The sequence below is a fragment of the Talpa occidentalis genome, unplaced genomic scaffold (genome assembly GCF_014898055.3).
Source record: "Talpa occidentalis isolate TD23 unplaced genomic scaffold, MPIMG_talOcc4v2.1 talOcc4.11, whole genome shotgun sequence".
NCBI lineage: Eukaryota > Metazoa > Chordata > Mammalia > Eulipotyphla > Talpidae > Talpa > Talpa occidentalis.
In genome coordinates, this window is record NW_023601104.1 from 62,340,377 (window position 1) to 62,354,057 (window position 13,681).

At 40.2% G+C, this 13,681-nt stretch overlaps 1 protein-coding gene across 3 annotated transcripts in view; it reads left to right on the top strand.

Moving 5' to 3' along the window:
• The window catches only part of GNG2 (G protein subunit gamma 2), a 151,349-nt gene that overhangs the window by 123,826 nt on the left and 13,842 nt on the right, over window positions 1-13,681 (top strand). For all 3 annotated transcript variants that reach the window (XM_054690376.1, XM_037503335.2, XM_037503336.2), the window contains one exon: window positions 6,879-6,994. In XM_054690376.1, coding sequence (XP_054546351.1) covers window positions 6,908-6,994 — 87 coding nt within the window. In that variant the 5' untranslated portion in view covers window positions 6,879-6,907. The remainder of the gene's footprint in view (window positions 1-6,878; window positions 6,995-13,681) is intronic.

The following is a 13,681-nucleotide window of genomic DNA, read 5'->3' on the forward strand; positions in this document are numbered from 1 at the left end:
GAAAAGAGAGTTAAGGTTATAATTCCATTTGCAATAGCATCAGAAAAGAATAAAATGTTTAGGAGTAACTTAACCAAGGAGATAAAAACTGGTACAGTGAAAACTACAAAACATTGTGGGAGAAATTATAGAAGATCTTAAGTAAATGGAAAGAAATCCTATGTTCATGAGTTGAAAGATTTAACATTGTTAAAATGTCTGGTACCCAAAGCAATCTACAGATTCAATATCCCTATCAAAATTTCAACATTTTTTTTGCAGAGATAGAATAATTCACCCTAAAATTCATATGGAATCTCCAAGAGCCCCAAATAGCCAAAACAATCTTTAAAAAGAACAAGTTAAAGGACTTTACATCATGATTTTAAAACTTACTACAAAGCTATAGTAATTAAAAAAAAAAAAAGAAGCATGGTACTGGTGTAGAGACAGATATGAACCAATGGAATAGAATAGAATTTTAGAAAGAAATTCTCATGTAGATGGTCAAATGATTTTTCAAGAAAGGTAACAAGGCCACCCAATAAAAGGCAATCTTTGTAACAAATGGTACTAGAAAAACTAGATGCCACGTGTTAAAGAATGAAAGTGGACCCTTAACTTATACCATACACAAAAATTAAGTAAAAGGTAGACCAAAGGCAGCAGCCCTTCTTCCCACCTGTGGCCATGAGGCCTCTCTTTTAGCAAACCTGACCCTTTCAGGGGCAGCTCTTCTGCTCACTTGTGTCTATGCAAGTGTTCTTTATTCTTCTCTCCTTTTTTTATGAAAAAACCTATTCTATTGGATATAAAAAATGGATCAAAGACACAAGCTTAAGACTATAAAAACTATAAAACTATAAAACTCAGGAGAAAACAGAGCAAATGCTTTACAACATTGCATTTGGCAATAATTTATTGGCTGCAACACCAAATGAGCAGGCAACCAAAAGAGAGTTGTATGCATCAAGTCACACTGTCAACAGAGTAAAAGGAAATCTGTGGAATGGGAAAAATATTTGCAAATCATATATTTGATATGGAATTGATACCCAGAATATATAGAGAAGACCTAAAACTGGACAACAACAAAGATAGATACTTCTCCACAACTAAAAAAATACACATATTGCCAAAAAGCACATGAAAAGATTCTTAACAACACTAATCACTAGTGATACTTAAGTCAAAACCACAAGGAGTTACTACCTCCCAACCATTAGGACAGGTACTATAATCAAGCAAACAAAAACAGAGCATAGTAAGTGTTAGGTTTAGGAAAAATTTGAACCCTTGTGCTCTTCTGATGAAAATGTAAAATGGTAGAGCCATCATGGAAAACAATATTGCTGTTCCTCAAGAAATTAAAAATAGATTTACCTTATGATCCAACAATGCCACCTTTAGTTATGAATCCAAGGGAATTGAAAGCAAGGTCTGATATTTGAACTTCCTTGTTCATCACAGTATTATTCATAGTAGTTAAAATGTTGAAGCAACCCAAGTGTCCAATGATAGGTGAATGCATTAGCAAAATATTGTATACACAAACAAAGGAATATTAATCTACCTTAGAGAGGAAGGAAATTTTGATGCATGCTACAACAGAGATATGAAGAGGACATTATGCTAAGTGAAATAGCTAGTCATATAAAGACATGCTGTCTGATGCCATTTCTGTGAGGTACCAAGAGAAATCAAAATCAGAGAGACAAAAAGCAGAGCTAGTGGAGGAAAGAATGGGAGTTATTGTTTAATGAGTGTGGGGATTCAGTTTTGTAACATGAAAAGTGTTCCATCTGCACTTGTGTCTATTTATAATGTATTGTTTATATACCTCCAGCTTAGAAGATAAGCTAACTTTTTCTAATTTGCCATAGTTACTTTTTAGGAAAATACATACTTCTTTGGAATGCTGGTCTAGGACTTTACAGTTCTTCTAGTCTTCCAGGAGGAAATTTATTCATTGCTTTTATAGAAAAGCATCTGGATATGAAAAAAAAAATGCAGAAAATGCACTAAGTGATTCTAAAAGTGGCACTAGTGTCTGTTGCTTCATGTGGTCAAACAAGAATGTTCAAAATATATCTTCCTAAGGGACTCCCTGGTGGTGCAAGGGATTAAGCACAGCATTGTGAAGCTATCTGCAGCCTCTGCAGCAGAAGTACAATCTCCGGCCAGGGAACTACCCACATGGTGCGGCAGACCTCTCCTGTCCCACCCGCTGCTCCTCTCAGCAGTATATTTCAGGCAGTCTGCCAGTTCTGTTCCCCACTCTGTCATTGGTGAATCCTCTCACCCCCTGCACCTCTGGGCTGTACCCCAGTTCTTGTATGCATAAATAAATAAATCTTAAAGAAAAGATATATCTTCCTAAAACTAGGAGCACAAACCAAAGTTTATGTTTACTTTTTCTCTTAAGCCTGTTGAGATTTAAAATGCATTCTCTCCCCAGCATTTCTGTACTTGCTTCTTAACCCATCCCTCTTTTTGTCTCATCTCAACTTCTTATACCCCCACTTCCCTTCTCTGCCTGTGCAGAAGTCTCCTTGGTAGATAGCATAAAGATATCTCAAAGATGTCCATACCCCCACTGCTGGAACCTGCAAATGTTATGTTACTTGGCAAAGGGGAATTTAAAGTTGCAGATGGAATTAAGGTTACTAATCAGCGGACTTAAAGATAGGGAAGTTATCCTGGATTATCTGGGTGAGTCAAGTACAGTAACAGGGGTCCTTAAAAGTAGAAGAAGGGGGCAGAAGAGAGTCTGAGGAAGATAAGACTACAGAAGAGGTAAGGACTAATAATTTTTGCTGGCCTTGAAGATGCAGGCAAAGGGGCTAACACCTAAGAAATGCCAGCATCCTGTAAAAGCTTAGAAAAGGAAAGGAAATAGATTCTCCCATAGAGCCTCCAGAAGGAATGCAGTCCTGCCAACACCTTGATTTTAGCCCAGTGAGACCTATTTCAGACTTCTGACTTCTGGAACTATAACATAATAAATTTCTATTTGTTGAGCTGCTAAATTTGTAATAAGATGTTACAGCAGCAATTTAAAATGCATCTATTTTACTCTCCTCAGAATATGCAGAGTTTTTCCCAGGGGACATGAGCAAGTGTTGACATAGACTTTCCTAATACCCAAATGGAGATAATTAGTTAATGGCTGATCATTGATGGGTGGCACAGAAACTTTACTATTGGCGGTGAACACAGTATAGGTGCTTGTTTCTCTTCCTACAGAAGGTAGCCTGTCCACAGCTGGCACGTGGCTCTACAGTGTGAGTACAGCTCCAGATCCTTCCTGTCCACCCTGTAATGTAGCCTAAAGATTCAAGATAGAGTTCACAGTTAACACAGCTTTCATCTAAGTCAGTAGCAGGAGGAATAGAAGGCAAAGAGCACAGTCCTGCCTTTATTCTCACTGGCCAAAACTTAGTTATATAACTATACTAGCTGCACAGGGGAGGCTTAGAAATGCATATTTCTGCAAAAGATGTTTAGCTAAATTTAAAATTTTTTGTAGTTTGTGTTTAAAAGAAAAAAACTGTTACTAACAAAGAAAATGAAAAGAGGTATTTGAAGGCAAGCTGTGGTCTCTGCCATAGGTTTCAGTATGATCCAGTTTAAAATCAAGGACAAAATAGTTGACCAGATCTCCCTTGGCTACATGAGGATTTGGTAATTCTTTGAGAACCTGCATCCCAGTGTGATAAATCCTAGTTTGTCCTGTAGCTTGCAGATCACAACTGCCTCCAACTTTGGATAAGTGGGCAAGCCAGGTTGCCCTATTGGCTAAGTCAGTACTCCCCCTTGGCCTTGTGAAGTTTGTGATGCTGCTAGATGTTCGTTTGATTTGGAGATATATAATTTCCCTAACCATGCTGGTGAAATCATGGTTGTTAAAATCTCCCTTTATTTTTTGTTTTATTGAATACATGTGATGTCCCCCTCCCATGGTCTTCAAACTTATGAAACTGGAGTTCAGGAAACTTTGTGACTTCAAAATCCTTTCAGTCCACCTTCCCATGTTATTGTCTCCAAACTGCTTGAAAATAAGATGAGGAAACAGTAATTAATTATCTTCCACTTTATGCTGTAAATACTGTTGGAGTAGCTTATTTTTGCAGTGTTCTTTATAAAATAGCACATGGCTCTGTGAAGGGACCTCTTTGTTAAAAGAGAATTATACATAATTTCTTCTTTTGTCTTGAAGAACTTGATACCGAGAAATAAATACCAAAGGAGATAATTTATAGACTTTGCTTCTTTGGTAATTAAAACAAAAATTATGTCTGATTTTAGTGGATAAGTAAAAAATCTATGTACAGAACTTATTATGGTTCTTCCTTTTCCAAGTTTTCTGTGTCCTTTTTTCCATTTTGAGATGTTAGTTTGATCCTGCTTCATCCCTAGATAAAGAGATTCCCCAAAGCAACTAGAAGTCATGGTTTTTAATGAAAAGAACAAGATTCAGCTAGTGTAGACTGAAACCGTATTTTAATGTTTCTCAATTCATGGGTCATACGCTCTGCCTCTCAGACCTTGCTTCATTACTGGATGTCAGTGAACTCAGGGGCATGTTTACACAGATGGTCCTGAAATAGTATGTGGCACCTCAATGTGGAGCAAGACCTGATCAGATTGTAGGGGATATCAACACTAAAAACAAAATAGGATACATTCCAAGGTAAAGAAGAATAAAGTGAGATGGGGGCAAAGAAAGACTCTGAAGAGGGCCTCCCTGGTGGCGCAAGGGTTGAGATGCAATCGATGAAGCTGTCCGCAGCCACTGCAGCACGAGTTCGATCCCTTGACCGGCCAGGAAGCAACCCACATGGCACTGCAGACCTCTCCTGTCTTGCCCGCTGCTCCCCTCAGCAGTGTACCTTGGTCAGTCTGCCTGCTCCGTTCCCCACTCTGTCTCTGGCGAATCCTCTCACTCCCCGTGTCTCTGGCCTGTACCGCAGCTCTTGTATGCATAGATAAATAAATATTAAAAAAAATAATCTGAAAAGACATGAATTGGGATTGGACTTGAGGGAGTGAAGGACACAGATGGGGAGGAGGCAAAGAAGCTTCTCACAATCTACATAGATAAAGAACTCTACTATGAACAACTGTGTTCCATCTCCTTGTTATAAAAGTAGTAAGTCTATGGGGCCTCCCCGGTGGCGCAGCGGTTGAGCGCTGGGTTGCGAAGCTGCCCGGGGCCTCTGCGGCGCCGGTTCGATCCCCGGCTGCTCCCCGGCCACCAGTGGAGGGTCCCACATGGCGCTAGACCTCTCCTGCCGCCCGCTGCTCCCCTCAGCAGTGTGCTTCAGTCCTTCTGCTTGCTCTGCTCCCCACTCTGGCTCTGGTGAATTCTCTCGCCCTCCCGAGCTTCTGACTGTACCCAGTGCTTGTATAAATAAATAAATAAATAAATCCAAAAAAAAAAAGATATATTTAAAAAAAAAAAAAAGTAGTAAGTCTACTTTGCTAGAATACTTTCTGGCAAACTCATTGAGGTAATTAACCATTTAGATATGACATTATAGCTGTGTTTCTAAAGAATGGTAAGCCAGGTGGATAATTGTGAATCAAGCCATTTTTTCAAAGGGATTGGAAAATGACTGTTTAATACAATGGTGATCAGTAACAGAAAAGCCACACCTCCTCTTACAATGACTCTGCATTATAATACTCCTGGGTGTTTACAGATAGCTGGAAAATTGGTGTTTGAGCCCATAAAGAGAATATTTTATTTTTTTAAGATTTATTCATTTATGCATACAAGAGCTGGGGTACAGGCCAGAGATGCAGGGGTGGGGGTGGTGGTGAGAGGATTCATCAGAGACAAGAGTGGGGAACAGAACAGGCAGATTGACTGAAGTACACTGCTGAGGGGAGCAGCGGGCGAGTCAGGAGAGGTCTACTGCACCATATGGGTTTGTAGCAGCAGGAAGCGTACAGTGCAGGTTTTCTATGATTCTATGCAGACGGGGTAAAGGGAGAGTCCTGGAGCCCTCAGTGGCTTTTGCAGGCTTTTATTGGGATTTACCAGGTAGACAGCAGGCAGGGGTGCTGGGGGGGCCGGGAGGCTGGCAGGCCTCCCAGCCCCCCGCAAGTCTTCACTCTGGGCTCTCCGGCGTTCTCTGGTGGTTCTGCTTCTGCTGGCATCCCTGTGATGCCACCCTTAAAAGCCCAGTCTTAGTCTCGGTGAATCCAATCTACATATGCCCCCACACCCTTTTCCAGGTGCCTGCCTTCAGGCATGCATTTGGGACCACAGCGTTCAGTCATCTATCCTAATGGGGGATCGGTGGGGTGGGGGGGGCTCAGAAAAGCCTGATACTTTTACCTTACCCTACAGGGTTGCTCCCTGGCGAGCTGGGGATCGAACTCGTGCTGCAGAGGCTGCAGATATCTTCATAGTGTGGTGCTTAACCCCTTGCACCACCGGGGAGGCCTTATAAAGAGAACATTTTAAACTTGGTGTCTTGAGCCTGAAGGGTGGTGTAATCTACCATTCTTCCCTTTGCTCATCTTTCACCCACATCCTCTGCAGCACCTAACTCAGTATCTGATGATAATAGTAGCCAACAAGTAACACCAGTCCTAGTATACCATCGCCCTAACCATTTGGGACTTATTTCAAAAAGTTTTTAAATTTTAGTAACTTGCTTTGCTATGTGGCAACATAAGTAAACATTCCTTGTTTTTTCCCATGCAGAAGGCATGGAAGTGGAGAGGTGGAGAGAGTTGGAAAAGCAAACCACATCTGATCTGCCTGCTAATCCAAGGCAGTGCTGGACTAGAGATGGGAGAAGACTGAAGACCCCAATTGGGTTAAACCTGCACATTTGGTGGCTTATGAATTCTGATGTATTCTTGTTCTTTGTTTTCTTTTCTAGTGTGTTTGAAAGAACTACCCAGCACTCCAATGGCCAGCAACAATACCGCCAGCATAGCACAAGCCAGGAAGCTGGTAGAACAGCTGAAGATGGAAGCTAACATTGACAGGATAAAGGTGAGGACAAAACAGTCCATGCAACTCATAACCTTGATTATAAGGAGCATCATTTGCAGCCTGTTCTCATTTGGCTATTTTTCCATAGAGACAGATAAAACCAGTAAGATGGGAGAGAAATAATGGTTAGACAATAGTTCATTTTTCTAATGTATCTTTGCCTTCTTTAGCTGATGTTAGCATAAAGTGACAGTATATAAATTAAATGTATTAGTTTCATCTCCTTCCTTTCAACCACATGCCATACTAAACCATTTTTTAATTCCCTTGATGAGAATTTCAAGGGAATTCACCCTCCTCTACCTTTCTCCTTAAAGACTCAGAGCAATCATTATGTCCTTTAAGAAGCTTTCCCAGACTTTCATCATAAGGTGGGTTGTTGCTATTTTTCAGTTGTTTATTTGTTTATCTGATACATATTTTAAGAGCTTTCTAAATTACCAGACCTTGTTAGGTCATACAGACATAGAAATAGATTAAGATATATTCATGATTCTTGCCATTAACGGTCTTGTAAGGGTCTTGTAAGGGGTTCCAAAAAGACATGTTCTCATTGATGCAAGTAAGACCCCCCCAAAGCAGATTACCAAATCTTATCAGAAAGAAGCTAACCCCACACCCTGAGTTACCCTACTTCTGAAGAAACCAAAGATGTCACTACTAAAAGATAGACAAAGCATTGGTCTAATTAAATGAACACCAAGTAACCAATTGCCTCCCTTGGTGATCTTCACATTCAAATCTCTGAAGCCCTCTTGATGTCATTAGACCTTAAATTACTGGAAATGCAGCAACAGCCTGTGTTTCGGCATTTGCTCTGTGCATCAGAGCCAGGCAGGCATGCTGTGGTAAAGTGACAGATTATTTTTAGTTTAGCTGTTGGGTAAAACTGCAACTGTGTTGACACAGTTGTCAGCTAGCTGGCTTAGGGCTTGGTGATCTGCCTGTAGGAATCTCTTACAGGCTTCAAGCATCAGAGCATCTCCTTTCAGTGCAGCATCCTTTCAGCAGCATCTTTTCAGCAGGAAGGGGCTTCTCTCTGGAGATGCCAGCTTTGTGATTGTCCAGTCAGTGGTGACCTCTTCAAGCTCTAATGGGCAGATTTATATACATCTGGCAGACTTCTGGGCTGAAGACATAGGAATAGGGAAAAAGGAGGGGGATACCACTGGAACTGGACCTGCCAGAGGTCTCTTCAGCAGGAACAAACCCTCCTACTGGCCTCCTGTGGCCTCCAGAATAACTTGGCTGCACAGAGTGACCCTCTGTAAGAGGATCTGAAAAATGCATTCATTTTTAAACCTTCTTGTCTTCTCTGTATCACAGATCTTGGAAGATTTAGGCTAAGAAATCCATTATCTGTTCATAAACCTTAGATATACATGAATTATACTTCCAACCTTTATATATTTCTTTGCTAGCATTTCATTCACTGATAGAAAGTAAAAAGAAATCAAGGAAGCTGGAAAGGGGTCTGGAAGAAGGGACAGAGAAGGATTGGAGAGGCTGACATGCAAATATATGAAACAGCAGTAGTCTCACACTAATCCCAAGCAAAGGCAAAATGAAGGAAAGCTTGACCTTAGAGCACAAGTTGAGAAAGCATGTACGAAAGTAAAGGGTAGCAGGACTTCAGTAAATCTGTTTATTCATCACTATATTAAGATTATTTGGGTTTCTAATAATAGGAACCTAACAAGCTAGCTGAAGCCAAGAGGGCATGGGGGAGGTGGTTGATTTTAAAAGATACAGGGTGTCTCAGAATCCAAGAGCAGAAATATAGCTGGGGAGGCAGAGGAAGTGAGAACTGGAAGGCCATCCGGAACTGTGAGTGCTCCCTTAAATGTCTCTGCTTCTCTCTGTATATCTGCCTTTTTCTTTTCCTGGAAGGAGTGGATTTGTCAGCTGCCTCTTCCATATGGCAGACATAAGATGGGCTGCCCGTGGGTACTAGGGTCACATATCACAATTCTTCCATGAAGATAGATTGACTTAACCCCTTTTAGTCTCAATCCCATATTCCTGGACTCGCCTCTTCGTTCTAGCAATAAGGAGCCATCTGCAGTTTCAGTGGGCTGGTTTTAGAATTGAACCACCTTGCACAAATGAGGCTCTTAGAAATTAAGCCACTCATGTGGCTAAAAAGGGACAGATAGTTAAGGAATGGCAAAACCCATTGTGATCTGAGAAGATACTCTTTGACAAAGGTCATTGTTAATGTCATGAAGAATAACATGATGTGAGAGCAAAAGATTAAGAACATGGATAAAATGATTGACCCCACATAGAAATGTCAAACTTGTTTCTCATCTCTCCCAAACATACCCAATAGACTATTTCAACTGCTCTCCTCACTAGCCCAAGAAATGCTATGCAAATTCCTAACCTTTGAGTTGTTCCAGGTCCCTCAGAAAATACCTTCTCTCTCTTATTCTCTTCCTGTCTACTATAGATTGAATGTTTGTGTCCCCCCCCAAAAAAAAAAATGGATATAATGAAATGCTAACCTCCATGTGATGCTATTAGGAGGTAGGGCCCTTGGGATGATTAGGTCATGAGGGCAGAGACTGAATGAACAGGATTAATACCCATGTAAAAGAGATTCCACATGCCTTGGTGATGGGTGTGGTGTGGTAACACATATGAGAAGGTGTGAACCTGTACCCCTGAATCATATATGGTATTATATACCAACCTTATCTCAGTAAAGAGTAATACAATGTTTATAAAAAAAGAGAATGCTGCCTTGCCCAGAGAGCTCCCTTGCCCCTTTCATCATGCAGGGTTACATAGAACCATCTATGAACCAGGAGGTGGGCACACTCTGGAACTGAAGCTGTCTGCATCTTGATCTTAGACTTCCCAGCCTCCAAAAATGGGAGAAATTCTATTGTTTATAATTCACCCTATCAATGCTATTTTGTTATAGCAGCCTAAATGGACTAAGACATCATGCAATCCTTAACTCCTCTAGCGTACACTGGAGATCAGATCCAATCCCCACTGGACCATAAATCTCTTTTTCTGTTCTGATCATATTTCCTAGTTAATCTCACCTTCACCAGATAAACTTTTCCAATGAAACTACACAGTCCTCATAATTTAAGACCATGTTTCTATTCCTTTGCATCCTTGCTGGTGCTACGATGGACACTTGTTAAAGCTACATTTATGTAGTAAGCGTAACATACTTGGCCAGGAGTCATGGCTATGAGACATTTCCTATTACATCTATGGTTTGGAGAAATGTATAAGAATGAATATAAATAACCAAAATAAAACTGTGATAATAGAAGAATATTCAATGAAATACAAAAAAATAGTAATAATGCCAAGCCTGTGACAGTCAATGTCTGACATTCACTGTAAGGTCCCATTTCAAGCTCCAATCCCAGTATAATCTTTAAAATCATTTTAAGCAAAAATTGAAGTGGTCAACCCTGGATGACTCCATTATACAGGCAACTCAACTGACAGAGTGGTTGAATGGCTAAACACACAGACACTTCCCATACACATAGGCAGTGATGACCTGTCCATGCTTACATCTTTGCCTAATGCTTTGCAAGCATTTTGCAACATCAATTTTAAGATGTGTCTCAGTTTCAGGATGTAATTAAGATAGACTTACTATGTTTAGATTCTTGGGTCTAGTTTTTATTTTTACTGACAACAGTTTTTTCTCAGAGCGGTCAGGGCATCTGCTAGAGCAGGTTGCTGATTTTTCAGAGTTAAAATCAGAGGCTGGTAGCCTTTATTGGGTCTATCTAGAGTTCATCTTCTCTTACTCCTTGGTTCTTAACCCTAGTCTAGTTTAGTGAGATGACTTGGTAGCTGAGTTTCAACATTGTTAATCTAGGGAGATTTCATGTTCTTATCATTATGTTTCACATGTGATGTCCCTAAACAACGACACATCCCCACCACCACCTGCCATCACTTCTGCTCCATTTCATCATTTCCATCAGCATACAAACATAGTGTTATTTCTCCATCTTACATAAAATTTTAATTTTTTGCTCTTAAACCCCTCATTTTGACTCATTTGTTTGTTCTACTTTGTAGCCTAACTCTTGAAAATGTTGCTTATATTTACTATCCCTAATTTCTCTCTTTTTAAAAATTATTTTCACTCCAGAAATAATCTCTAAACATACAGGAAAGTTTTCAATACATTTCAAAGAGTTTTGCTTTCCCCTAAATCATCTGAGAATTAAGTTACCAACAGATTAGTGTGTATTTCCTGCAAGGAAAAGTGTGGTATATAGTCATAGCATAGCCATCAGAATAACAAAATTGACATTACTACATTGCAACCTTCTAATCTTCAAACTCCACTTAAATTTTGCAAATCATCCCAATAATGAGCCTTTCAGGAGCAAGTCCCAGCTCAAAATTATGTTGCATTTAGTTGTGCTGTCAGGCACAGTTCCTTAGACTTCCTAGATTTTCATAACCTTGACATTTACAAAGATTATTTATATTGTATAGTGTTACTCAATTTGGGTTTGTTTGAGATTTCTTAATGATTAAATTCAGGTCACAAAACCATGGCATTAGCATCACAGAACTGTCGGGAGTTTGTCTTATTGCATTCTATCAGAGGCATATGATTTCAAATGGGTCCTCACTGGTGATGTTAATGTTGATAACTTGATTAAAGTAGTGTTTTCAGGAGTCTCCCTGTAAAGTTAGTCTTTTTCCCATTGTAGTTAATAAAATTTGGAGTTTGGAGGAGGGATCTTAAGACTATATAACTATCTTCATCAAACATTCTGTTATGTAAAATTTGTTTAATTACATTAGTATGGTTTCATGGTTTCCTCTTTTATCCATTGGTATGTAACCCACTACTATTCTTGTTTATTTCAGTTTTCGAACTGGCAAACTAAAAAGCTTGTGACAGTGCCCTTTTGACATGCCTTTATCATTATTTGTTTCCTTAGTTCTTGGCACAAAACGATGTTCTAGGATTCTCTTGTTATTTCCCTGTCCCTACCCTGGATCATCCTTTTCTCCAAAGAACACTAGTTCCTTTAAGAATAGTGTTTAGAGGGCCTCCCTGGTGGCGCGGCGGTTGAGCGCTGGGTTGCGAAGCTGCCCGCAGCCTCTGCAGTGCCGGTTCGATCCCCGGCTGCTCCCCTGCCACCAGAGGAGGGTCCCACATGGCGCGCTAGACCTCTCCTGCCGCCCGCTGCTCCCCTCAGCAGTGTACTTCGGTCCTTCTGCCTGTTCTGCATCCTGCTCTGACTCTGGTGAATTCTCTCACCCTCCCGCATTTCTGACTGTACCCAGTGCTTGTATAAATAAATAAATAAATATTTAAAAAAAAAAACATTAAAAAAAAAAGAATAGTGTTTAGAAATCAAGCTCTGGTTGCTACATGTGCTAATTGCTGAAGTTTGGTGCTCGTAGATTCTATCAGTGGGCAGAGCTAAAGAACACACACACACACACACACAGAGAGGGGGGGGGAGAGAATGTTCCACATCTCTGTTTACTTATTTATATGTGATATGGAACTATGAGGTCACACCAACTCCACCAGGTACTACCCTACACCACAGGTTTCTACTTTCTGTATTTGTAACTCCATTTACTGACAATAAGGAGCCTGGCATCTCTTATTCTTGTTTGGTCGAATCCCCTTTAGAGAACTAAGTTTCTACTCCACAGCATCTCCTTGCCATCATGGATGCCTTCCACAGCTCACTTGGCTTCTCACACTCCTCCCCAGACTTCCTCCTGCACAAAAGCTCTCTTCACCCTGCTGGAGCTCTGACAACCCATCTTGGGCACTGACCTGGTGAGGAAAACTACTTTAAGACAGAATTATTAAGGGAGAAGAAGAAGGAGGAGAAGGCCCACCCTATTTACTCTTAAACCCATTGCAGTGAGACTTTCCTTCCCACCACTGACCCTTCTCTCATCAAGGTCACCAGTTACTCCAGATTGCTAAATCTAATAGTTCTCAGGTTTAACGTTACTTGATGTATTTGGAACATTTAACCTGGATTAATGTCTCTTGATGCCTCGAAGTACTTTCTTCATTTGGCTCTCAATGTGCCCCACTCTTATAGACTACTTCTTCTAAATTTGCTTTGCTGGTTCCAGACTCTAGCATCGTACATCTCATGAATAGATGTTTTGATTTTAACCTATTAAAACTGAAATCCTGGTCATCCCGACAAGAACTTTGCTCTCTGCAGCCTTAACCAGTTGAAATGATAGCAACTCCATCTTTGCATTTACTCAATCCAAAAATTTGGAATCACTCTTCATTTTTCTCATCCATGAGCCTTTAAATCCACTACGAAGTACTGATTTCTAATCCATCAGAAAATCCTGGTGATTCTACATTCAATTTTTTTATCCAGAATTATACCACTTTGTATCACCTCTGCTAGTATTACTGTATTCTGAACCACTGTTACCTCTCACTTGGATGATAGCAATAGTGTCCAAGATAATCTGTGCTTCTACATTTGACTCCCATAGAGTCTTGTTTTAAACATAACATTCAGAGAGCTCCTTTAAAATATAAGTCAATGTCTCCTCTTTTCTTTCTCATTTTTACCTTCATTCTTTAAGCTTTTACCCAAAGATTCATTATCTTCTCAACAAAACCTGTTCCAACCTGCTCCTTATTATACCCCCACATCCACACACTGTCAGTTCCTTTTATCC